General features: G+C 35.2%; 1 protein-coding gene across 3 annotated transcripts; it reads left to right on the top strand.

Annotated features, from left to right (window-relative positions):
- The first annotated feature begins 696 nt into the window (after window positions 1–696).
- LOC127958612 (serine/threonine-protein kinase SIK2) lies at window positions 697–27,940 on the top strand. 3 transcript variants are annotated; one of them, XM_052557515.1, is made up of 15 exons: window positions 697–1,083; window positions 2,514–2,630; window positions 3,593–3,656; window positions 8,707–8,868; window positions 14,355–14,479; window positions 15,022–15,145; window positions 15,330–15,556; window positions 16,119–16,271; window positions 16,607–16,765; window positions 19,952–20,168; window positions 21,268–21,531; window positions 22,773–22,933; window positions 23,132–23,251; window positions 23,852–23,946; window positions 24,105–27,940. In XM_052557515.1, exons 1-15 carry the CDS (start codon window positions 946–948, stop codon window positions 24,526–24,528), a joined length of 2,550 nt encoding a protein of 849 aa, XP_052413475.1. In that variant the 5' UTR covers window positions 697–945; the 3' UTR covers window positions 24,529–27,940. The 3 variants fall into 3 exon arrangements, with proteins under 3 accessions (XP_052413475.1, XP_052413476.1, XP_052413477.1); XM_052557516.1 differs by lacking the exon at window positions 8,707–8,868; XM_052557517.1 differs by lacking the exons at window positions 697–1,083; window positions 2,514–2,630 and having other exon boundaries at window positions 8,666–8,868.

Raw genomic sequence — 27,940 nt, 5'->3', positions numbered from 1 at the left:
AAATGTACAAAATAATATTTTAATAAAATACAAAATAATACGCATTTTAAAACATATATTTTGTTTAAATAAATAATATATATATATATATATATATATATATATATATATATTTATTTATTTATTTATTTACTTTAAATAGCAATATTTGATGTGTAATCAAAGTTGTTATTCTAAAATACTGCAAAGCCATTTGGTATGCATAATAGACACAATATTATCTGTATATGCATATCTGTATATCAGGGTTCCTTTTCTACACTGCGGTGTTAAATAAACACACAAATAAATAAATAAATTCAAAACGTGAAGCATTGCAATGATGTCAGCTATACTTCAAGCACGGACAGAGCTCCCGCTTTATAACGTTATGCCTGTTTTCTTCTTTTCTTTTTCACAGTCGTCTATGAAAAATGCATGCATCACGAATGCATAAAAATCCGTAACGTCACTTATATTCACTTGTGGTACGGTGTCGCGTGCAGGATCTTTTCTAAACAATGAAATGCATTTGGGTTTTCGAAGGTCAGATGTAAGCAATGGAGTTGAAAGTGTTTGTAGAGATTGCAATAGCCACTGATTGACGTACGCAGTGGATAAGGTTGTCTTGGTGACATTCTGGTCGCGAACGTTGGTTGAAGCCGCTTTGTGAGATCCGCCCCTTTATAAAATCCCTTCAGCACTGACGTCAATGCATGTCGAGCGCCAGAACATCATTCCTCATGCCGAGCATCAGATTGGTATGCGCTCTCATTACAGTCATGTAGAGCCCTTATCTGGAAACGAAGACATGTGCAGGAGCCCTTGGCACCCATATGCCCATTTGCATTTGACTTTTGGCATTAGATACAAAATCATACCTGCCACTTGAATTGCTTTGTATGAGCAGGTGAAGGTGGCCAAATCATCCACACACCTCTTTATCCAGTAGTTCACTAGAAAACTATGGTCATGGCCGCTCAGGACCAAAAGCCGTCGCAGCGAGCTCCGGTTCGCGTGGGATTTTATGATATTGAGCGCACGCTGGGAAAAGGCAATTTTGCAGTTGTGAAGCTGGCGAGACATCGAATCACGAAATCTGAGGTGAGTTACACAGACACACACGCACACACACGCTCACTCACACAATAGTGTATTCAATTTACATGTGTTTGTGCAATAAAAAAAAAAGGAGAAGGAGATTAATCTATCTGTAGAAAACGTTAAGCCTAAATATTTGGAAGTTGTATTTAAGTCTGACGAATATGTGCTAAGTTCTGATATTGTAGTTATATTTGTATTCACAGTTAATTAATATTTTTTTTAAAGCATTTTAACAGTTTTGTACAAAGACGAAATGTAAAGACTTTTACAATGTCAGGTGGTGTAACTATCAAATAAAAATTATTAAATAAAATATAAAATACTCAGTTACTCAGTAAAATGTTTTAGTTCATAAATAATATGTAAAATCTACATATATAGGCCCTAATTTTATTTTTTATTATTATTTTATTTTGATTTCTTGGGGTTACTCTATTTGAGTTGGACAAAATGTGACTTGAAAGTCAAAATACTTTATGTGAAATTTAAAAGCAAAAAAACCCCCCTGAAATTATGGGGTTTTTTTTATGTTGGTGTCTCCATACTGACTTTGACTTGCTATGCAGAAATTTGATTATTAAAAATATTAATATTTTACAATGTAATTTCTTCACTGCCAAACTACTTATGATAACATGTTTAATGATTTTAATGAGATTTTTTAAATGTAACTTTGCAACATTTTTAAGACTTATATTTTAATTTAAAAAAAAATCAAAAAGAAACATGTTCCTCACAGAAAATGATTTTTCACGTTTAATAGGAATTGCTTTTTAAATATATTTTTGAATAGCTTAATAGATCAAAACAAAACAAACAACACTGACCTTTGATATCTAGGACACAGTGACAAATTATAAGTGGATTTTTTTTACACGTTCAGATTGTTGTTTATCTAGATGAAGTTCTTGAATTGTGCATTGCATAATGTTTATTTTATTTAAATAACAGGCACAGCTGGATCTGCCCTTTGTTTCTCTGTCATTAGTTTGGATTAGTATTAGCTAATATAATATTGTTGTTGTGCCATGAAAAAGGCCTGTTTACTCTCTGAACTTGAGTTCTAGAATGACTAAGAGCTGCAGTCAAGATGAGTTCAGATAAAACCAAACAAGTTATGAGCTTCCCACCAATTATAACTTAGAGGCAAAAGTGGAACAGCTGTATGAACATTTGCAGTTGCATAATTTTAAAAGGTGTTGTAAAGTAAGACGTGAGAAAGGAAGCAGTCTGGGAGCAATGACTTTCTATTTATTTTTTTTATTTTTTTACTTTATAACTACGACTGTAAAAAAAAAAAAATTCATATGCCTAAGTGGTCTTTTGATTTTTAGAAAGCTCAGTTATTACTGTTTGATTATATTGTTGTTTACTATTGCACTGCAGCTCAGTGGATAAATAAAAAAATAAAATTTTTTGCTGAATTGCAGGTGGCTATTAAGATCATAGACAAGACCCAGCTAGATGCAGTGAACCTGGAGAAGATCTACAGGGAAGTGGAAATCATGAAGTTGCTGGACCATCCTCACATCATCAAGCTTTACCAGGTAAATCATAATCATTAATGTGGGTATTGTGTGTATTTATAATACATTTGTGATAATCCATCAGCTCCCCAGACAAGCAGTTTGAGTTTTCACCTGTATTATCATTTATCCCATGAGACTACTGTTGAATCCAGGAGTTTCATCAGGGTGCTTTATACGGTTAGTCTTGTCATGTTATGTAAGATTTTTAGGTCACTCTGGGCCTGGATGCTGAAAGTATCAACAGCTGCCTGACCTGTGCTGTTATACAACACAAATACAGCAGCAGCAGTCCGGTTATGACTTTTACCAGAGGCAGTTCTCTTATTGTGATCTGTCTGTCTGGTATTAGACATTATACATAGAGTTTTCAAAAAACGGCTAACTGTTCCTTTTGGGAATTTATTAATATATATATATATATATATATATATATATATATATATATATATATATATATATATAATTTCTTTATTATTATTACTATATGACTTAAATAATAACAATAAATGTAAATTAACAGTAACATCCTAATACATATTATATTAATAAATAATTATCATTGCTACATTCATGTACCACAGTAATATAATATAGTACTCTAGTGTACTTCAGAGTATGATGGCAATGGTACATGTCCAAAAGACAAGGTTATGCTATGATACCTTTGTTAGCGTGTTTAGAGAGGACAGCAGTGTAGAGAAAATAGCTTAGTGAAATATTACACCTATGCTTGTAAATGATATCTATAACGTAGTATTAACTAAGTGTGAATCACTTGTCATCTTCTCATTTGGCTCACACAATAAATGATGTAGCATTGTTTTCTCACATGAAACCAAGTGTGAACACTTGTGACAGGTGAAAATGCTGTCATTGTCTTGTGCTCTTGTGGTGTTTGTGATTTGTGGTATCAATTGCATTGCCATAATCATCCCATAATCATGCAACGAATAATAATTACGTTTCCTCTCTTTCAATAGGTCATGGAGACCAAAAACATGCTCTATCTAGTCACAGAATATGCCAAGAATGGAGAGATATTTGGTGAGTGCAAACAAAAGTTCATTTCATTCTTATCCATATACTGATATACTTATCCATACACCCCAAGCTGTTATGTATTGCGTGTGCAGTGCATACATGCCTGCATTGGATTGAGATCATTGGTCATACCACATTTCTGCATATTTCATCCATCTGAATACTGATTCACTCACTTAAAGCCTAATGGATGAGCTGAGCACATGCTATTTTTTTGTGCTGTGATGATTAGCGGGGTCACCTGTAATGGAAAAAAGGTCCTGGTGGTTTAGATGAGAGCTACGTGACCAAAGAAACAATCATCTCACCCATAACAGCCCCATGCAGTAACGCTACCGTCATACTTGAAAGACAGTGAATGAGATTTATAGCCTCATTAAGGGACAAAAGGTTGCCTTTGATAAACCAAGTGAGAGAATATGATATGACAGCTGCTGCCAAAAAAGATAATAATTTACAGACACATCCTTGTGACTTTGCTGGTACATTTTCAGTTGTTGTCTTAAAATACTGCTTGTATTTGGCGGCATGTGTGCTGTGTTCTTAGCACACATACGTCAGCCTACTCTTTCTGCCATGTACAGTATGCCTGTATGTGAATATGGAATATTACATTTGTCAGAATGTACTGTATGCGAGAGATCTCACTATGTTGAAAACTGTTTCCCAGCAGTATAGGTCACAGACTGTAGGTCTGTGACCTACAGTTGTAACTAAGTTGTAACTAACCATATAACTGTGCATATTCAGGATAGCAGAATAAGTAGGCCTGAAAGTTTTTAAAGTCCCCTTAAAGTCACTAATTTAATCCCTTAATTTAAAACTTATATTTGGTAATCAAAATGACGTATGAAAAATATATATTTTTATATATATATATATATATATATATATATATATATATATATATATATATATATATATATATATATATATATATTTAAGACATTTCTTTTAAATGTATTGCAGATTTTTTTAATGAGGCAACAACCACAAAATAGATATCATGCTACACAAAATGCTTACTATGTGTATTTTGTTCTTACAGACAGGTAGCAAGTAACATGATTTAGAAACAACAACAAACTCTAGCAAGATGCCATACCACCAAACCTTTACTTAACATTAACTATATCTCACCTAAATAGCATCAAAAGTATTTTGCAATTCTACATCAACACAAAATTATACCAATTTTCTTTTTTTGGGACTTAAGTATGCAGTAGTCAAAAAAAACGGTAAAAGGATCAATTCTCACTATTAACAAGTTGATTATTAGCATGCATATTGCATATTGGCTGTTTATTAGTACTAATAAAGCACATAATAATGCCTTATTCTGCATGACTATTTTAGATCCCTTAAACCTACCACATACCTAAACATAACAACTACCTTACTAACTATTAATATGCAGCAAATTAAGAGTTTATTGTGGGAAAACTCTTGGTTAATAGCGAATATTTGTTCCCTAATCACCTAATATAAAGTGTACTGTAGGTAGAAACGCTAATGATATGAAAAGCCCAAACTCGCAAGATGACAAGATTGGTTACATGTTTGTGATTGGTTACATCTGTCTTTGGTACACTGCTGTTTTATGAAGAAAATTTTTAGAAATGGTTGGACTGATGAATCTGAATATGGCTTGTCTTTAAGCATATTGAAAATAACAGACAGACATGATTTGACTTTCACTGCAAGTATAGGGAAATTGTTTTCAATATTTATTGTTGTTGGCATTAAAGGATGATAATTTACATAAAATGCTAAGGTCATGTGATAAAAATACTCAGATAATGTGACAAAAGTGCAACTTAGTACTATTTAAATGCATGTGCTTGACATACCTCATATTATTTTTTATGTATTAAGCATAAATGTTGCAGTTAAACATTTTGGTCTCCACACAAGTTTATACTAGAAGTTGATTTGAATGCTTATTATCTAGACATTCATTTATGACAACGACAAAGTGAAGTTTAGAAACTGCTGTCCAATTCTTCAAGATCTCCAATTTTATCAAGATTGTTTCCACACAGAAAATGTTTCCTTCGATTACAGGCATGTTATTATTTTTCTCCACATGGAGTGTCTTGCAGTTGATCTTTTTATATCTGCTGCTGTTGATAGTTTGTACCTGAGAGGAGGTCGATGACCAATAAGCTCTATGTCACAATTCTCTTTACACACAATTCTACAGAAGTGGAGCAATTAACTGAATCATCCAATAAAGTGATTGTAATTTTTAATTGAACTTTTTTCAGTCTCCTGTTTACTTTCACATGTCTAAAGCTTTTTAATGGTAGATCAGCTCACCATTGTTTTTGTATTGTTTATATATATAAATATATTTACTGTATATATAGTTATATAGATATATTTTCCTCTGTTCTGGATGTTGGGGTGAAGTTCCATTTTTGTTGCAAGAAGGTTCTAAATTTCACAAATCGTCATGATACAGATTAGATGTTCAGTTGCCTTATACTACCTGCAGGGTGCAAATGATGCATTGTCATATAGTCTGTCCTTAGGGATGTGAAGCCATCTGTCAACTCAATATCATACCATCCCATTCACACTGCCTCTCATTCGCATGCACAGCCCTTCCTTTGAAGCTTCCTACATGTCCCTAACACATGGGCCGTATGACGCACACATGCATACTGTACATGAGCAAGTGGCATCTCCATGCCCTTGTCAAATGATTAACTCAGAGGACTGCTGTTTTATCAGCGCTTGGCTCGCATCTGAAGTAGGCATGGCTGACAGTCAGGTCCTATTTTGAATGTGTGGTCTGCTGTGGATGACAGGTTGGCCTTTAATTTTTGGAGAGAATGAATATATGCTGCTAGCTTCAGGTTGTTTTTGCTGGATTTGAAATTCATGAAAAGCTGGTAGTTGCATATTTACATCAGTCTGACATGGCAAGCAAACACCTGCTTTGTATGTATGAAAGAGGACATGAGAAAATAATGTGATATTAAAGGAGTCTTATCTTCAGGAATTATATTTCCCGTTATATTTTTACAAACCCAATTCCCAAAAAAATTGGGACACTGTACAAATTGTGAGTAAAAAAGGTATAGAATAGTTTACCATTCTCATAAAATTACATTTTATTCACAATTCATGCTAAATATTGGCTAATTTTGGATTTCATCAGAGCTACACATTCCCAAAAAGATGGGACAGGTAGCAATAAGAGGCTAATGTACTAGAGGCTAAAAAGTTAAATGTACATATAAGGAACAGCTGGAGGACCAATTTGTAACTTATTGGGTCAATTGGCAACATGATTGGGTATAAAAAGAGCCTCTCAGAGTGGCAGTGTCTCTCTGAAGTCAAGATGGGCAGAGGATCTCAGAGAAAAAGTGCAAAGAGTTTAAAGTTATCATCATCTACAGTGCATAATATCATAATATCATCCAAAGATTCAGAGAATCTGGAACAATCTCTGTGCGTAAGGGTCAAGGCCGGAAAACCATACTGGATGCCCTTGATCTTCGGGCCCTTAGATGGCACTGCATCACATACAGGAATGCTACCGTAATGGAAATCACAACATAGGCTCAGGAATACTTCCAGAAAAAATTGTCGGTGAACACAATCCACTGTGCCATTCGCCGTTGCCGGCTAAAACTCTATAGGTCAAAAAAGAAGCCATATTTAAACATGATCCAGAAGCGCAGTTGTTTTCTTTGGGCCAAGGCTCATTTAAAATGGACTGTGGCAAAGTGGAAAACGATTAAAAATGTGAAGTTCTTTTGGAAAACTGGGACGCCATGTCATCCGGACTAAAGAGGACATGGACAACCCAAGTTGTTATCAGGCACCATCAATGCTGAAAGGTATATCCAAGTTCTAGAACACCATATGCTCCCATCCAGACATCGTCTCTTTCAGGGAAGAACTTGCATTTTCCAACATGACAATGGCAGACCACATACTGCATCATTACAACATCATGGGCGTGTAGAAGAAAGATCCAGGTACTGAAGTGGCCAGCCGTATTCACCCATAGAAAACATTTGGCACATCATAAAGAGGAAGATGCGACAAAGACGATCTAAGACAGTTAAGCAACTAGACGCCTGTATTAGACAAGAATGGGACAACATTCCTATTCCTAAACTTGAGCAACTTGTCTCCTCAGTTCCCAGACTTTTGCAGACTGTTATAAAAAGAAGAGGGGATGCCACACAGTGGTAAACATGGCCTTGTCCCAACTTTCTTCAGAGGTGTTGATGCCATGAAATCTAAAAACAACTTATTTTCCCCTTAAAATTATACATTTTCTCAATTTAAACATTTGATATATCACCTATGTTGTATTCTGAATAAAATATTCAAATTTGAAATTTCCACATCATTGCATTCTGTTTTTATTCACAATTTTTTTATTCACTAAATCTATTAACTCTGAAATAAAAATAAATTCTAAATAGAAATGTTTAGAATTTTTTTTAAATTAAAGTAGTCTTGTTTTATTAATTCATAAAAAAAAAATAAACATAAAAAATGCAATTCCATAACTGTATTCGGCATTGATAATGAGATCTATTTCAAATCAACACATTAGAATTATTTCTAAAGGATCATGTCACACTTATGGTAATGACTGCTAAATATTCACCTTTTGCATCACATGCCTAAAAATATTAAAATAGAAAACAATTCTAATTTTGAAAATATTTTACAATAATACAGTGTTACTAATTTTGATCAAATAAATGCAGAGTATAAGAGACTTTCATTCAAAAGTATTAACAAATCTTACCAACCCTAAACTTTTTAACAGTACTGTATATCTACAAACTTGTAAACGGTTTTCTTAAAATTGAAATAAATAAACCATGTTTAACAGATTTTGTTTGCTTTGTCCAACGTAGTTTTTAATCAGGACGTCTATGAGCAGCACTGTTAAACATATGTTTCCCAGCTCATTGTCACAATCTGCATACCATTTTCATGAAAAATTCATGACTGTGACATGTTGCCTGGATGTGCAGATGAAGACCCAATAACACCTGATCCCTGTCTGGCAACACAGACTACCTGGCCAGCCGTGGGCGGCTCAGTGAAATGGATGCGAGGAGGAAGTTCTGGCAGATCCTCTCAGCGGTGGAGTACTGCCACGAACGCAATATTGTTCACAGAGACCTGAAGGCTGAAAACTTGTTACTGGATGCTCACATGAATATGAAGATAGCAGGTAAGAGATGTACCTTTCCTTCTTGTGAAAGAAAAGCTGAGTGAAAAACATGGTGCTTGTAGTAGACAGCTTATAAGAAAGTGTCAGTGACACCAAGAGGCTTTAAACTTCTTGATGTCAAAATTCTCTCCTCTATCCCAATTTAATATGCAGAAACAATAACCTCATCTTCTAAAGGCATGTAAGCTATGTGACCCTGTCAAAACACTGCTCTGTTTATTTGAGCAGTCTGTAATGTCAACTTATGGCCTAACCAATAGCGTGAGTTTGGGCGGGACTATCTGTAATAAGCTGTTTAGTAGCTGTGGTGTGGGAGTGTTTGGGTAGAAAACAGCTAGTGGCACAGAAATAGCACTTTTCAACTTTTACCTTGAATTTCAAGGGTGAACATTAGCAATGATTAAGCGAATAGAGTCCAACTTGAGAATTTGCCTAAAGTTAGATTGGAGCAAAAATAATTATGTTGGATCTATTACTTATTATAATTCTATATTCTTTTATCTCTGTCTGAGTGTGTGTGTGTGTGTGTGTGTGTATATAGTACCTGATGTTATTTTAGTATAATTGAAATGTAGCATTTGTTAATATTTTTTAATTACATTATAGAATGTGGCTAATATGAACAAACAATGAACAGTTATATTTTTATTAAAGTAAACAAAGATGAATAAATACCATAAAATCAATGTATTTCTCATTGTTAGTTAATAGAAGTCAATGCATTAACTGAAATTAACTAATGGGCCCTTATTGTAAAGTTGAAAAAAATATATATATATTTTAATGTCTGTATGGTTTTTATTAATGTTTATTTCATTTTTATTTTTACATCAAGGTAAAGTAGCTGGTTAAACTTTTAATTTTATGCTTTCACATTTATATAATTTGTGCTTAAAACTGAATGTAGCAACATAAAATTTTCGGCTTTATCTTAATATAAAAGGTGTCATTGCCCTTTCCTCACTGCTTCTTGTACATTCCAGAAGTAAAATCAGACCTTTTTCTCACAGTAGCCAAAGACTATCAGGGAAATGCATATTTACTCAGTGATATCAGTGCATTTTAGTTGCACAGTTCATTCCTCAAACACAGACGTACACCTAAGTTAGAATGAACTCATGCAGTTTTTATCCAGCACACTGTTCACATAACTGTTTTTATGCTGCACGCCAATGGTGAACTTGCCTTGGGAAATAAATCAATAATGTTACATAATAGTTTTGTGATCACTATTGGATATTTTGACTATCTGAGGAAACGTGATATATACTAGTGAAAGATATACGGTATATCGACCAAATGGTTAAATTGCCAATAGTTAGCCATTTAATTATATTTATCACCCATTAACCATGAATGATTGACCAACTGACAAAAGTGTGACGTCTAAACCCTGCTGACAGACTTGAGATGTCCAAAGAAAAATGGGCATTTACAGTTTACCAGTATTATACCAGTATTATATTTACAGCAATTATTGGTATTACATCTGCAATAAGCCACCTTCCTTGCTATCATCATTGTCACCTAAATTCCCAGATCTAGACAGATATCTAGACATCTTGCGATGCAAACAGTCCAGTTTGTTTTGTCCTTTTCAATCATGTAATTGTAGTATTGTGATTTAAAGTAATGACTGCGGTACAAAAGACACTGGAGGGATGGAGGATAACAGAGAGGCTTCTAACATGCTGTGCTCTATAAGTACCAGTCGCTGCAGAGAACGGAGCCTTGTGCCAGACCATTTGTCTATATTTATGTCATACCAAGCTGAAAGAGAGACACTGAAAATGCATTAAAGGGCGTTGCCATTGTGTCACTCATGCACACAGATAACAGATGTGAGGCGCTTGCCATCAGAGTAGAGGCTTTTTAAGAAACACCTCCATCTTTTAGTTATTTCTAAAAGGGTTTTTCAGTTGGAAATTTGGCTGCAGATGTTACTAGAGTTCACATGCAGTTATGTTTCATTGTTGTAACTTCTTCTCTGATGTCCTTCCAACAGTTAAACTGAGACAATCATTGACTAGAGTAAGAGTAGAAATATAAAATGAATGTAAGGAACATAGCTCAGATCATTTGGTCCGGGAAGAAGTTAATGAGAAACCTCAAATAGGTCATAGTTCAGAGACTTTGCTATCTTGGCAAAAATTGAGATTGAGATTTCTGGGGCCTGTTGCTCATGAAAAATAGAAGACTTATATCTTCTCTTAAAAATTTATATATTACATTAGTTATAGCAGTGCGGGCTGTAAATCATTGAAGACGGCCTGAATTTGAGCTACTGTAAAGCACCAACATTTATGATACCATGATTGGCAGATTTTATTGCTAATGTAATTGTCAGATTTTATTGCTAATGTAATTGTCAGATTTTATTGCTAATATAATTGACCCTTCGCAGGGAGTTTGACTTACAGGTGATCTGACCAATCATATCGCATAATCGCATAATCTCGCATAATGAACTTGAACTTGAAACATTGTCTGTATTGATGTCTTTCTGCAGTTGAAACAATAAACCTTCTGATGTTCATTTATGTTTATTTCATGCTGTAAATAGCAGTGTTGGGGAAAGTTACTTTTAAAAGTAGTTCAATACTGTGTTACTCCCTTAAAAAGTAACTGATGATGTTACTTAGTTACTTTTTACGGAAAGTAATGCGTTACGTTACTTTTGAAATATGAGCTTGATTGTTTTTAATATAAGAAGTTCTATTCGTAGCAAATGTAAAAGGCCTTTCACACCAAAAAGTGTAATGAATAAACCTCAGGCTGAAGGAAAAGTAAGTTTGCGTAGAACGCAGGAGAAGAAGGTGAATCTACAATGTTATAAAGGTATAAAAAATACAAATACAATGAAGCACAATTCTTAGTTCATCTAAAGTAATTTTTGCTTATTAGTATAGTTGAACTGGATCATCAAAGGTCAGCAGCAAAGACATTGGTTAATAAAATGGGATTAGATACATTCGTGTTATTTAACATATTTAATTATTGCAGGTTTGCATCATATTCTGAGTTTGCATTTCCCTGTTTTAATACATTTTGATGTATATTAAATCTGTTTTGTTTGTTTTCTTCGACTGAGATGAATTGCACATTTCACATTCACATTTAGTCTAAAACTACATCATGTTCACACAGCGCACATAACGCCTTTGTACTTACGATTTATCCCAATATGGGGACAGGAGACATTGTCAGTGAATAAATGGCTAAACAAAGTAACTAGCTTTACTTTTTTGAAAAAGTAATGCATTACTTTACTAGTTACTTGAAAAAAAGTAATCTGATAACATAACTCGCATTACCCCAACACTGGTAAATAGTGAAGAAGTAGAGATGATGGTGTTATGTTGGTTATTGCTGTTGTTGTAAATTATTGCTGCTGCTCCTTCTGCCTAGCAAGTACAGGAACTTGCTACTGACAATATATACGCTTATAGGGTGATGATTTGTAGGTTGCCTTTAATTGATTAGCCCTATACTTAAAAAAACAAAACATTTGCAGTTGGTTTGAAAAAATAATCATTGTATGAAGCAGCCTATTTGAGTTTCAGAAATCTCAGTTACCTACATTGAAAATGGCTGCCTGGGAGTGACACCAAGATGGCCACCGAGGGAACTAACTTTCCTTAAAGAAACTTTGCTTCATGACTACCATTTTGAGTCACGTTTTGTTTTTTGTTTTTTTCTATATTCTGTGACATATATTAATATCAAAACATGCGCAAAGCACACATATTTTAATTTGTGCTAAATAAGAAAAGTAAGCGCACCCGTGTTTATTTGTGCAACACATTTCCCACACATCGGTAGCTTCAGTTGCACTTGAAATAAAAATGTTTATGCTTGACATTTATAATAAACGTCATTTATGATGAATTCCACTTTAATTTATGTTTGTTTTATACTTATATTTTGCTTTCTTGTTCTAAATAACATCAATTTTAAAAGATTTATGGAAACTAAAATACTTATAAGTGTGTAAATGTTTTATTTACTGTTTTAACATACTGAAAATGCGATATACACTGATGCGACTTTTCTGGGTGTTTTTTTCTTTTCTTTTTTCTACCCAGTATGACTGATTCTCCAGAAAATATGTTAAACAGTTTAAACAGTCTTAAACTAATCAAGGTTATTGTTGTTTTTACTTTTAGAATAGGATTCCTGTATTACGTGCTCATGGACATAAAACATAATATCCTGTTTTATGTTTGCCCTCACAGCAGACAGCCTATGAGTTCATTCTTCCCGCCTCCATGCAATCATTAATTTACATCATTCAGTAGTGACGTACATCAATTAATCTTTAAATTACATGGATTACACAATTCAACCTGTCCATTATCTGCCAAGAGTAAAGATCAGGGGAAATGCGTCACCGCTGGTTCTGTATGAGTAGACGCAGACCCTCCCAGAGTCTGTGTGTGGTCAGTCAGTCAGTACCACCTGCTTCAGCGCCGTCACACCATCCAGTCCTGTCACATCACATTCATTTTCTCCTGTTGCTGATTCACTAAAGATTTTTTGCCTGTGAGCTGACACATAGCCAGGAATCCATTTAGCCATCTGGAAAGTTTATGTTCAATTAACTTGTCATGTATTGCTCCAATGACCAGATCTGTAAGATTTAATGTAGTTAGCTTCGATATTGGATGCATAACACTATAACTTGCTAGGGATTTGAAGAATCCCCTAACATCAAATATTAAATTTTGTAGCATAACTCATCCCAAACCAAGCAAGTGTTCATTTACCAAAAGCAACATTAGCCAAGTATGGTCGCAAGATCCATTAGCAATACAGCTCCATGTTTCCTGAAACCAAATTCTGGAACAACAGCTCTCAACCTGTGGTTAGAAACATAGTTAATTGTTTGTAAAACGTGCGTAGATTTGCATTGATCAGCACATTTTTGAAGAGTGTGCATGTGCATAAATGCTTAAGGGAACTCTGGAGTATGGCATGAGAGGGAAGCCGCAATGAATCAATCATCAAAAAAAGCAACACAGTGGGGAACAAAAATAGTGAAGTAGTACTCAGATGCCATGTTCAATACAGCAGGATCTCAAATTATGTTGTTTAGAAATGTGCTAACTAAATAAACCATGTTATAGTAATTTAGAAAAAAATGTACACCTTTCTGTTGTTCATGATAATCTGATATTAATTGCAGTCTAATATATTGAGATCAGAAGTTATTACTTAATAATATGTGTGTGTGATGTCATTAACAACAGTCATTAGTAGCTTGTTCATCTCTTTAATAATGCATTGCACAGTGATTAAGCAGCGAGTTATTGTCTTTGTAGGTTAAACACACCCCAGAGCAGCTTATGCATGGGAAAGAGCCCGAGTTTTTCTCAAGGAAAATTTGGAAAATTCAAGGATTTTACTTTTTTTGCCCACAAATGCCAAGCAGGACGTATACGCTAATGTGAGTGCTGACATTGACTTTTAATTCACATCTGCTGTAGATTTTGGCTTTGGAAACTTCTTTCGTCCTGGGGAACCCCTGACCACTTGGTGTGGGAGCCCCCCATATGCGGCTCCAGAGGTCTTTGAGGGACAACAGTATGAGGGTCCGCAACTGGACATCTGGGTAAGCTTGGACTCTATCAGATGTCTATGTCATAGTAATATTTTATATATACCATACTACTTGTGTTGTGCTAATACAACACTATTTTTAAATACCATATTCATGTACAATGGTATTTACATTGTTTACAGTAAAATGTTCACTGTATTATAAAATTGGAAAACACATAGATAGATAGATAGATAGATAGATAGATAGATAGATAGATAGATAGATAGATAGATTACAGATAACATGGAATTAATGCGGTAAATCTCCACAAAACCATGGTATTCGAATGAAACTATGTTCACAAAGGCATGACCTCATGGCATTAAACTAATATGGACTGTAGGCAGCTGGCAAAATTCTTGCCATTTGTTGATTCATTTCCTCTCTGTATAATCAGAACAGACAATTGCGAATGGTAATTAGATTGATTGAAAACATAATTATTATTTCCTGTATTGTGTGTGGGTGGTCCTTTATGCTAGTTCCAAGGCAGACTTTGATATTTATGTATTGCTTTTCTGTGTGTGTGTGTGTGTGTGTGTGTCATGCAGAGTATGGGGGTGGTTTTGTACGTGTTAGTGTGTGGTGCTCTTCCATTTGATGGTCCTAGCCTTCCTGTCCTCAGACAGAGGGTCCTGGAGGGCCGTTTCCGCATCCCCTACTTCATGAGTGAGGGTGAGGAGGTCAAAGTAACACAATTATATGACTGTTCATGCATCCTTTAAGTTGTCATGAATAAACAGTGAACAGTGTCAGGGGTTACATGTATGTAATCAGATTTAGAGAAATAATGATAATAGTTCCAGAAGGAAATGTCTTTGTCTTTTGAGCTCATTGCATTCCCTATATCCTCTTTCAGACTGTGAGCACCTGATCAGGAAGATGTTGGTTCTAGATCCAGCCAAGCGTTTGTCTCTGAGTCAGATCAAAGAGCATCGCTGGATGGTGCAGGAGGTCCCGTCCCAGCGGCCCGTGCTGTATAGACAGGGTCTGCAGTGTGAGAGCAAATCAGGGTTGGGTGAACACAGCGAGCAGGTGCTCCGACTCATGCACAGTCTGGGCATCGACCAGCAGAAGACTATTGAGGTCAGTTGATCAGCTTTTACTTGACCAGGATTTAAACTGTGTTTAAATTCCAGTTCAGTTTTTGTATCTGAACTGAACTTGAATTAAAGTTGCACACACGATGTAGAGCTGTAATTAAAATTAGAATGTAAGCAAGAATGTGTGTTTTTGTGTGTATGTATATATATATATAAAAGCGTCTGCTATATGACTAAATGTAAAGCTACATGTATACTGTAAGTTATTTTGGACAGTATTTACACCTTTTTGTAAAAAAACTATAAGGAATAAACCAGGCAATAAACATTTATAATTAGTCCAAAACAATAGTATTGCTACTTATGTTTTGTCACAAATCTTGTGTTAATCACACTCGTGAGCCAGTTCTTCAGTTTCGAACTCCAGTAATGGTTCGGGCTTTGGGTGTCCAAAAATAATTTCTCCTCTGATTTGCAAATGTGATTATTCTAAAGAACAACCTTTCAGAATATTTTCCAAACGAACTGATAGAAATGTGACATTTGCCAGTGTTCTCTTTCGTTGTCTGTCTTGTTCTTCAAAAACTCTTCTTTTCCTGTCACAGTCTCTTCAGAACAAAAGCTATAACCACTTTGCTGCTATCTACTACCTGCTTGTGGAGCGGTTGAAAGCGCATCGCAGCAGTTTCCCTGTGGAACAGCGTTTGCACGCCAGCCAGCGCCGCCCTAGCACCGTCGCTGAGCAGACTGTTGTCAAGGTAACCCCATCTGTGAAGTCTACCCAGACATATTGAAATGCCGTTGGTATAAAAATGTAAATATTGGAATCATGAGGAACAAAATCTGTAATCCAGCCACCCTTCTTCCAGTTTAACCTCTGTGACCGTAAACCACAGAAACAGGCTTTTGAGACCTTTAATGATCCTTTTTATGGATTCCTCAACATATTCATGCAGTATCAGATGGGTAAAACCATGGTACATGACTCCAACTATATGAACCTGGAAAATCAGTTCCAAGATACCAAGATAGCTGCAATTCCATGATATTACCATTGGACTTATTGGTATATGCCTTCATGTTCTTGTTACAGACCATTGCGGTTCCTTCTCAAGCCGGCGTCCCGCCACAGGCAGCACATCACCTGGGTTCACCTGCTCTATTACAGTCCACTACAGACACATTTACCTTCCCACAAACCCCTGCTTCTCCTGATCAGACGCTCATGGAGGAAGACGTGGCCACTCCCAAGGTCAGTTATGTTTCTGATGAAGTGAGTAGCAAAACAAACAGCAAAAAAAGGTTATTAATTAGATTCGAATGGCACAGAAAGAAATCTCTCGTCCTCTTTTCGGGCTTGAGGCAATATTTCGTAAGCTCTGCCTGCGTGTTTTAAATAGCAGCGTTACTCATTGGGGCTGCTGTATGACGGCAATAAGAGCTTTTGTCTGCAGCGTGTGAAGTTCCTCTGCCTGCGTGTCAGCCTGATCTCTTCCTCATTACTCACCCGCAGTATCTCAGCAGCACTTCAGCCTCCTAAAATAACACCTACTTATATATTAATTAACAAAAAACTCTCTTTATGATTTCAGTGCTTGGTGTCACCATTGGTGCTTTGCGTCAGTGTAGGTATCTCAAGCACTTATTGCCTCTCATTCATAAATGAATGACTCAGACAGAGACAAGGGAATTTATTCTATATCTGAGACCGGGTGATATGACAGTTTGCACTGCATGACACTGGGAATATGTCAACCGGCAGAGATTTTGCTGTACCATGGTAGTGGTAGCTAGTTTGTGTGGCAGTGAGAGTGCTTTATACTTATGAGCAATGACGAAATGTGAAAATATAGAGAGGGATGTCGTTTTTGGGGCTTTTAGTCCATGTCTAGTAATTTTGAGGTCACCTATACATCCTAGTATAATTTTTTTATTGACTATTATTGCATTACACAGATTTTTGTCCAGTCAGATTCTCTCTAGAATGATAATGTCCCTCCTCATAATATCACTTGATACAACGTAGCAAATCTACCTTTATACCTTTGACATAACTAAGTCTGTTGGCTTTTTATGTCTCTTAATTATATTTTAAATAATTGATTTATTTATTAATACATTATTAATATAATATAATATAATATAATATAATATAATATAATATAATATATAATTTTTCCTGTTTTGTTTTTAAGTCATAATGTGATGTTGTTAATGCACATATGCCAGAAATTAGTTTTGTATATCACCTTTTTTTTTTTTTTTTTTTTTGTAAAATTTCTAATGAATTCATTGCATTGTTTAAAATTATTATATATTATCATTATTGTTGTTATTAATGATGATTATATCATATATTTAGTCATTTCATATATATGTATATATATATATATATAAGCTATTAATAGCAGTAATTATAATATAAACTACTACTACAAACTATTTTTAATCAGCACCTGTCTTTTAAAAACACATTTTCACTGCATGCTCTAAAATATTACTATTATTTAACTTTTATACTATTTTATACTATTTAACTTATTTAACTATTATTTAATTTTAATTATTTAATATTTAAATGATTTTGATTAAATGAGACAAAGTACATTTCTTTAAAATATATTCACTGCATTTTCCAAAATATTTTAATTAATTTTTTATAAAAATATAAAAAAATAATTCAACAAATTTCCAGCAAAATTAACTATTATGCCACATACACATACCATGATTTAAAATACCGATCATGCTGCTCACCCTCGTTGATCATAGGGAGACAACCTGCATTTTACCTGCCCATCCTGTTATTTGCAGCCTCTTGTTACAGTAACGCCAGCATGTCAGGTTTTCTGCCTGCTCTGTGTTTGGAAATGCCCCTGATGGGCCAGTGATGGGCCACCCATGTGATCAGTGCTGGATGTTCTCTCCACTCGTGAAGAGCGTGACTACAACATTTGTTACCTTGGCTATCGCAAGGCAATCTCCATAGCTACTCTTATTTAATTGACGTGCAGCGTTGACTCATCCTGTGGGGACTCTGCTGTATACATACCAATTTGCCCTCCAACAGGTCATTTTCTGTTCATTTGGTGCTTGCAATACCAAGGTCAAGAGCTCTATTCCGGGGGAACAAACACTTATAAAAGTAGTCCTTAAATGGACTGTGAGTTGTTGTTAAACTGTCTGCCAAATGAATAGATATAAATGTTTGTTTATGAAGAAAGGGACGCGTGATAAGTCATTCATTTAGCCTCAGCGCCTGTGGAACTGAACAGATGGCAACCTAGGGATCTCTTCAAACATGTTGAGGTCACGCTCTCACAAACTTATATCAGCTGACTTATTGTAATTCAGGAAAGCTGCTGGTCGCCTGTGGACATTTAGCAGAGCAACATTACATAATTTGTGATAAATGAAACCGATGGCATTGTCTTCACTCTTAAAAACAAAGATTACAAAAAGGGTTTTGGCAGTGATGCCTTTGGGGGGAAAAACACAATATGTTCCCTAAACAACCTTTCAGAGAACATTTCTTAAAAGAAGCAAGTTTTTTTTTTTTGTACTGTACTGTAAAGTACATTTAAGAACAAGTAATCTAAAAGATTCTGTTTTGCACTAGAAAGTTTCCATGGATGGTAACGGTTCTTCATGCCAATGAAACACTGTTATTGTATTAGAATGTAACAGAAAAGAGTATCAATGTTATATGAACAAAAGAGAAGGTAGAATAGAATTACTGATGTATATTTGCTCTACAAATAAATTGTGTTTCTGTCATGACCATTCTCTGTCAGTTTAGCATGGTAGTATACATGGCAATGTTACTGTGTTTGGTCTTGGCAAAATAGATGTTCTATGCTGCTGCGGCAGCTACTGCCAATACCTCCACAGACGTGCTGCTGTGAACTTGTAGGAAATACTGCAAATAAAACATGACATAACATAATATGAAATAACCCCCATTTATAACAAGCATTAACTACCCCATAGCAGATCTAGCAGTGGAGCTGGGGAAGGTGGAGGGTTTCTGAAGCGTGCTAAAACTGCTACAGCAAGCACTAGCCAAGTAACTGAATGTTGACTGGAAAGCTTATTGGCTGCTGATGTGAAAAGAAACCTATGAGCTGTGCCATGTGAATAGTGATGTGATTGTATCAGACTGAGTTAAAAAAGTTCACAATAAGATTTATAATTTGCATTTCATATCAACCTTAAATTGTTATTCCCTGATCATCTTACCTATTATATATAAATTTCAAATCATTCTTGTTTGCCTCCTTGGGAATAACTAGTAGTTAAATCCATTGAGTTTCGGCTTTGATTTCCCTTGTCAGTTCTAGAAACAGCGAAACAGTGAAAATGTCCCAAAGACTGCTGAGCTGTTTCAGCCCAAAATAGTTTTGCAAACCGTGTGTGTGTGTGTGTATTTATATCTCAGGTGGATGGCTGCTTACTGGACCCGCTTCCTCCAGTCGTTGTCCGCAAAGCCAGTGGCTCGCTGCCTAGCAACGTTATGGAGACGTCCATTGATGAGGGCATTGAGGCGGAGGAAGAGCATGCTGTGCCCCTCGCCCCCTTTCATACAGCTCGCTTCAGTCAGCGCCGGCATACGCTGTCTGAGGTCACCAACCAACCTGCTGTGCTGCCCATCACAGGTTAGTACTGCATTTCATAATGTGTGTGATGAGGGCAGGCAATTATAGTCTTTAAGCTTTACACTAAATATTTAATATATAGTGTCTTAATGATATATTACCATTTAAAGTTTGATGTCTGTAAGATTTTTGAATTTCTCTGAAAGTCTGATAGGCTCACCAAGGCTGCATTTAATTGATCAGTATACATAATAATACATTTGTAAAAAAAAAAATTGAGTAAAAACGGTAATATTGTAAAATTAATTCAATTCAAAATAACTATTTTCTATTTTATTATATATTATAAAATGTGATTTAATCCTTTGATTGCTTCAGTCTCACATGATCAGTTCAGAAATCATTTAAATATGCTGATTTGCTGCTCAAGAAACATTTTGAGAAAATTGTGTTGTATATTTTTTGTGTGTGCAAAACCTGTATTCTTTGGAATCTTTGATAAATAGAAGGTCCAGAATAACAACATTTGTTTGAAATAGAACATTCAAAAAAAATTCAAATCTATTACATTTCCATTTTTGTTTAAAATGAAAAATGAAAAAACAATATGCAGTAAAAATGGATTCAGACACATGATCATCTGTATTTATATTTTTGCGAGGAATATTTCACAACTTGGCATCCTAGCTAAACTGCTTACAGTATTTTTCCCGTTGACATTACCAGCTTTTTTTTAGCAGGCAGCTTGTGACTCTGATTTTGCTCATGTCGCTTATGTCAAGTTTATTCATAAAGCACATTTCCTTAACAAAGGGAATTCAAAGTGCTTTACATAATAAAGAGAAAGACAAAAGTGTTTTGCTAAAATGTCCTAAAGATATAAAAATTACAAAAGAAAGAAAAATAAATAAAAGCTTAATTCATACATTGACGGAAAAAAAAAACATGTAGTCAGTACAGCAAGGTGCATATTCAGAGAATTTTGTTTATGTTTATGTCTGGACTAGAATGTTTTCAGCAAGGCTTAGTTCTCAGTTACTAAGATTTATGTATTCACCCAGCTCAGTTTTAATTTCCATTTGAGTTTGGACACTGAATAAATATGGTTTCATCCATATTCTTGAGTGAACTTCAGTTCAACAAAAGCTCCTTTCTGCAGGTCTGAACCCGTCCCTCGGCAGCATGGACTCAGACTACAGCATGGGTTCGACTCAAAGTGATTTCAGCTTGCCTGAAGAGAATCCTGCTCTAAAGGATGTATTAAGCGCTACACCTGCCAGCCGCACAGCTCCAGTCTTCCTGGGAATGAAGCCCCCTGAGCCCACCCTTCAGCCACTGAACACAGAGGGGCAGGGCGCTCATAATCCCTCACTAGTCAGTTTCAGAGAGGGGCGAAGGGCTTCAGACACGTCTCTCACTCAAGGTCTGGATGATTTGTGTTTTCTTGTACAAATCATTTGTCATTTTTGTTTTTCATCAATTACTTTTCTCTCAAACATTTTTTCAGGATCGGCACACCACATTTCTGCATGCTAAATTAATTTGAACTCAACCTTACATTGTTTCTTTCTTCTGTTGAGCACAAAAGACTACCATCAACTGTTAGGTTTCCAACATTCTTCAAAATTTTACGTGTTAAACTAACAGCCCTTGTTTGAATACATTACACAAGTTTTAAGTGTATTTTAGTTTACCATAAATTATTCTCAGTACAGTACATTCAGCAGCACACTTTAACCATATAGAGACAATAGAAGTAATTATGAAATTATATTGAAATATGTTTTTAAGTCCTACTTTAAAAAAAAGAAAGAAAACTCTATTAAGTTTAACTTATTGCATTTCATATAAAATGTAAACTATAATTCATATTTGATTAAATTGCAGTTAACATGCAGTTAAGTGTCCAAAAACATTACATTTAGTTTGCACTTAATTCTATTATTTAACAGTATATTATTTTTTATGATAAGTACTCTTTTTTTAAGTATTCTAAATTATACTTATTTTTTTAAATGAAAATACTGTTCAAGTCTTTATTCCTTAAAAAAAAAAAAATCCGATTTAATGTGTAATTGTAAATTCTTTTTAGTGAACCTTTTGTACCAATTTTGTTCTGATTTCTTTGGCAAAAAGGGGCCTATACAGTTATTACACGGAGGTTATTCTGTTAAATGCAGACTGTGTATTAGTCAAATGTCTTTTCTCTATAGAAATGTATTAGGCGTGTATTATTTTCTAATAATTAAATGGACCGGAGTCAATTATTCTGCTTGTACTATCGTTACCAAACATCAAGACATCACTGGGATGTGTGCTACAAAAGACTAAATCTGTTACCGTATTCATTATCCCTTGTATGTGAATGGAGCACAAAACCTAGCATGACAACTCTTTTAGCCACATGCAGGCATGTATTTGCATGTCGTAATCAATGTTTTGGAAGATTTATTTTTAGCAGATAAAATAACCCTCATTCTAAATTATATCTGACCTTCTGTGAATGACTACTTTTCAAAGCTGTAAATAATCGTAGTGATTCACTCCTGTACTAATTATAGCAGTAGTCAAGACTATGAGTCAGACCACCCCTGCAGCTTTCACAGGAATATTTCCACCAGTTCATCTGACTTTAAAGTCTGTTGCATTTATTGAACCCAACAGGTTTAGTGGCATTCAGGCAGCACCTCCAAAACCTGGCCAGAACCAAGGGTTTCCTGGAGCTGAACAAAGCCCAGATAGTGTTAGGAGATGGTGGAGGAGGCGGTAAACCCACCATCAGTCCCCAGGAGCTCCTAGAGCCTCACCACCCATTCAGCCACCAGGTCTGATAACTATTTGTGCTGTGCTCGGTTTTCTGTTTTTACATTGTATGCATGGGTTTTTGGCCTTTGGATGTGGAATATAAAATGGTAGCAGAATACTTAAAAAAAAGACTGTTTTGTCTTAACTTTTTTTGGTTAGACTTAGAATATGGCAGTTCTCTGTGATTTATTCTGGAATAAAACAAATCAAAATTTCAGGGAGAAGGACGCCAATGTCCAAGTGGAAAAGATACGTTGACGTTTACTGGTAAAATGCACCCTTATCTGCTATCCAGGAGACAGAGTTTGGAGACGCAGTACCTCGCTCAGCGACTACAGGTATACTTAATTATGTGTAAGATTGAACACGATGAAGAAAATGTTGCAATTCTACAAATCTGGTTGAAATCACATATGCCAAATTTCTTGAAATGTACTCTTTGTGTTCATGTTTGTTTTTTATGGATTTAAAAAAAAAAAACTTGTATACCATTTTCAAATTTACTTGGTGTACCCAAGTAAAATAATATTTTCCATATAACATAAATATATGTGAACACGCGTATATTTATATAGTTATTGTTCTAAATAGATTTTTCAAGATAAAGGATATTTTAACTTTTTTCGGATGTTTCTGTTTTTTGGGAGTCACACCACATGACAAATTTATATATGTGTATATATATATATAGCCTATATTTCTTTTTTCTGCCTGTTGGTTAATCACATAATTGAGGACTTCAGAGGACCTCTGATAGCGGACTGCAGGACTAGCTTGCTACAAACACTAAATCAAACCATTTATATGTTGTGCAAACAGTTTCATTGGCTGCAGAATCAGCAGAGGCCAATCAGCTTGTGCCATGCATAGTAAATAATGTTATTGTTAGCATGTAAATGAGATTTAATGGATTATGGCTTGTTTTTGTTTTTTTTCAGAGGGCCAGTCAGTTGGCAAGTGGTCTTGGAAGTGGACAGATGTTTTGTAAAGAGGCTGCACCACGAACTTTAGAGCAACAACTCCAGGAGCACAGGTCAGGAACAACTTCCTTCATAATTAGATTAGATTAGATTAAACTTTATTGTCATTATGCACAGTACAGAGCTAATGAAATGCACTTATATATTCCGGAAGTTGTCCTTAAGTTTAAGTTATTATGACACATCTGTTCATTTGTAATCTTCTACGCAGACTGCAGCAGAAGAGGCTCTATCTCCAGAAGCAGTCTCAGGTTCAGGCTTACTTCCACCAGATGCAGCTGGCTGAGGATGTTTACCGCCCTCCCCAGGACAGCAGAGACCCCCAGAACTACAGCAGTCCCTTATCCAGCCCTCCCTTCACATGGACCCAAACCCTAACCCCTTTTCTGGGGCCTGCCACTTCAACCCTGTCATATGGCCCCAAGCCAGCCCGTTTCCCAGACTGGCCTCCGCCGCCAGACAACGGCACAAACTACACCCCATCCCTCCCTACAGAGCCCCTGTATGCGTGGAGTCCTGCCCAACCAGGTAAAGCAGAAAGCCCTTCGACTCAACCTGCACCTGAAACCCCCTTCCTGGACTGTGAGATGATGGAGAGCGTAGAGGCCCCACAGGGCTGTGTACTCGTAAACTAAATGTGAAATAAAGCACTCTGAGGCTGGCTCTCAGGCATACAATGTGGCGAAAAACGCCCTCAGGGACGAACAAGACGTCATGGTTTGTGTTACATCTTATAAACCTACAGAACTGTGGTAGACCATTACAGAACTTCATTTCCAGAGATGTTTGTGAGATACGCTCGTGTCCTGAAATATTTTTTGTTTTGTTTTTGTTCTGGTAAGCACAGATTAAATGTAGTGCAGCAACCATAGCGTTTAAATATCAGTATTAAAGCAATATTCCTTTTCCTGTATAATACACTAGAGTTCTATGAGTTTCAGTGTTTTTATAATTAGTTTGTTCCATCTTTTAATTGATCAGTAGCTACTCAAGTTTTCCTTATTAGTATTGTGTGATTTTAAATAATAGATATAATCAACAGAGAAATGTGTAAATATAAGGACTTATTAGGATATAAAAAGAAAAGAAATAATGTTAAAGTCAACATGAAATATCATTGAATCATATTTTTGATGGAGTGATTGATGTCGGAGTGATGAACTTCTGAATGAAAGACAAGAGTCAGACCTGAGTTTAAAACATTGCCACCACTTTACAATAAGGTTCGATTTGTTAAAAAAGTTAATTAGGTCTCATAAATGGCAAGAAAATAAACAACTATGAACGAACAATAATTTACAGCATTTATCAATCTACATTGATTTTAATTTATGCATATAATAATACTTTTTAACGTCATATTTATGTATTCACAATAATTAGCATTAGTAAGTTCAAGCAAAGTAAACTAATTAACAATAAACAATAGTATATTAATAAATGCTGTAAAATATTACCATTGATTTGTTAGTTCACAATAACTAATGTATGAACTAAGCACTACGTACTAATAATTTAAGTGCTGCAGATATTATGTAATTTTGCAAGCCAACCCAGGCATTATGATTTATTCACACCATGTCAGGATAAACGTAATTACGAGATTCTGATGTAAACATTCACATCCTCTTAGAATTCGTAATGAGGGCTTTGACTTGTACCAACCGACTGCTGCAACACCACACAAAAACAATTAATATGACAACAATTTCAGCTGCAAATTGTAGTGAAGTAACAATATTGGGTAATATTTCTGTTTAATAATATTTAATTAAGTAATTCATATAATCAATAATAATTCCACAAGTGTCTAGTAATTACCGTAAATATGACTAAACACAGTCTCTAAAAGCAGACAATCGACTTCAGTGTCATCACCATTAAACTTCTTACAGCCCTTATGGCCTTTATTTAAAAATATTACATTTATTAAATTTATTTAAAATAAAGTTTCAAAATTTGAGTTGGAATAGTTTGAGGAAGTATAAACAAAAGGCTGTAAGAGAGTTTGTGTGTGTGTGTGTGTGTGTGTGTGCTCTTGTTTTTGTGACATATCAGGACACAAAATATTTATTACAGGTATTACAAGGAGAGGGTGACTTATGAGAACATAACCCATGTCCCCATTTTACAAAACGCTTATAAATCATACAGAATTAGTTTTTTTGAGAAAGTAAAAATGCACAAAGTTCCCTGTGAGGGTTAGGGTTAGGTGTAGGGTTGGTGTAGGGTGATAGAATATACATTTTGTACAGTATAAAAACCATTACGCCTATGGGATGAATCCACTTTCACAAAAACAAGTGTGTGTGTGTGTGTGGGTGTGTGTGTGGTCAATGTCATGTTTATTTGCCCTAACCACCTGTGTAGTCCCATTAAGCCACTTGTTAGCAACCACCTTTTTCAAGACATCTAAAAGCTTATAAAAAATTATAGGTAGTGTATTACTTAATTTTAATGTATAATATGCTTGTGTGAACCACAGAACTTATTTCAAGCAATGACTTTGTGATAAGAAGTCTGGGTTCTAGGACTGATTCCTGCAGCACTATTGTAAAGTGTTACCACATTGCTCTTTGACTATTGGTAAACATTAACAGGCACGACCTAGATGATGTCAGCAGACAAAGTCAAGTTGTTTCGGGTGGAGCAATGATGAAAGATTACAAAAACAAATCATCTGTGAAATAATATACACCAATGGTTAAGCCTTGTAAGGCCAAACTATGTGCGTTAAAGTAAATAGGGTTCCTTTTGAGTTCATGTTGACTTTAAAATCACACTACCTACTTTAGGCTTATCAGAGTAAAATGGAGTAGTAGAAAAGAACAAGGTTACAGTACATGGTTTTCCTGACATTACGTTTGCTTTTATAAACATTCAGACTTACATGGTTTAAACCGATCAGAATTAAAGGGATACTCCACCCCAAAATGAGAATTTTGTCATTAATCACTTACCCCCGTGTCATTCCAAACCCGTAAATGCTTTGTTTGACTTCGGAACACAATTGAAGATATTTTGGATGAAAACCGGGAGGCTTGTGACTGTCCCATCGACTAACAAGCAAATTACACTTTCATGGTACTGAAAAGTATGAAATGCATCGTCAGAATAGTCCACAGTGGTTCAACTGTAACATTATGAAGTGACGAGAATACTTTTTGTACACGAATAATACAAAAATAACGACTTTATTCAACAATTTTTCTCTGCGTTTAAAAAGTATTTTAGTTTCTTCATAACGTTACGGTTGAACCACTGATGATAGATTGACTATTCTGACGATGTTTTCGTAGTTTTCTGGACCTTGACTGTGTCATTTACTTTCCAATATATGAGACAGTCACAAGCCTCCTGGTTTTTATCCAAAACGAACAAAGCTTTTACAGGTTTGGAACGATATGGGGTGATTAATGACAAAATTTTCATTTTGGGGTGGAGTAAATCTTTAACAATGATCTCACACAGCGTGCACTATTACTCAAACCGAAGTCCAGCAGGTTTAGAAACTTAAGTGTTGTGCCTTTCAATTCTTCTTATTCCTTTTTGAAGAATGTCTGTTTTTAGATTTAATTCTTCATTTACAACTTCCTGTTTGGAAATTCAGTATGAAGCACCCTCTTTTGTCAGACAGATGAACCAAAGTCTCCATTTAGGTTCTATTTTGAAGTCCACTGTGTGGATTGTTCTGGAACCATACAAGCTACATGAGATAGCGGTCATGGTCCTACTGTACATGCCATTCAAAGTATAGCAATATCTAGAGTAATAGTTCTGACGCTTAAAATGGGTGTTGATAGTGAGTGTTGTCATTTTATGCCTTTGAAGGAAAATATCTTATTGTGACTATTTAGAATTTGTAGTCAGATCCTTCTTGACTATTGTTGATATTAATACCGACATTGAAAAGTGAACTGTTTTGTTATAGTCGTTTTTCAGTGATAAAATGTTTCCCAATATGTAATCACAATATGAACTTATTCAGTTGAAAATGCTGAGTTCTTTGCACAAGGGGGAATAAAAGTTGCGTTCCTTGAGTGAAAA

This window comes from Carassius gibelio, chromosome B5 (genome assembly GCF_023724105.1).
Source record: "Carassius gibelio isolate Cgi1373 ecotype wild population from Czech Republic chromosome B5, carGib1.2-hapl.c, whole genome shotgun sequence".
Lineage (NCBI taxonomy): Eukaryota > Metazoa > Chordata > Actinopteri > Cypriniformes > Cyprinidae > Carassius > Carassius gibelio.
This window is presented reverse-complemented; position numbering and strand designations above follow the sequence as displayed.

Coding starts and splice junctions, on each gene's coding strand:
- LOC127958612 (XM_052557515.1), top strand. CDS start 946: ATGGTCATGGCCGCTCAGGACCAAAAGCCGTCGCAGCGAGCTCCGGTT. Junction 16,766..19,951: donor AAGACGTGGCCACTCCCAAG/GTCAGTTATGTT, acceptor TTTATATCTCAG/GTGGATGGCTGCTTACTGGA. Junction 23,947..24,104: donor CAACAACTCCAGGAGCACAG/GTCAGGAACAAC, acceptor TCTTCTACGCAG/ACTGCAGCAGAAGAGGCTCT.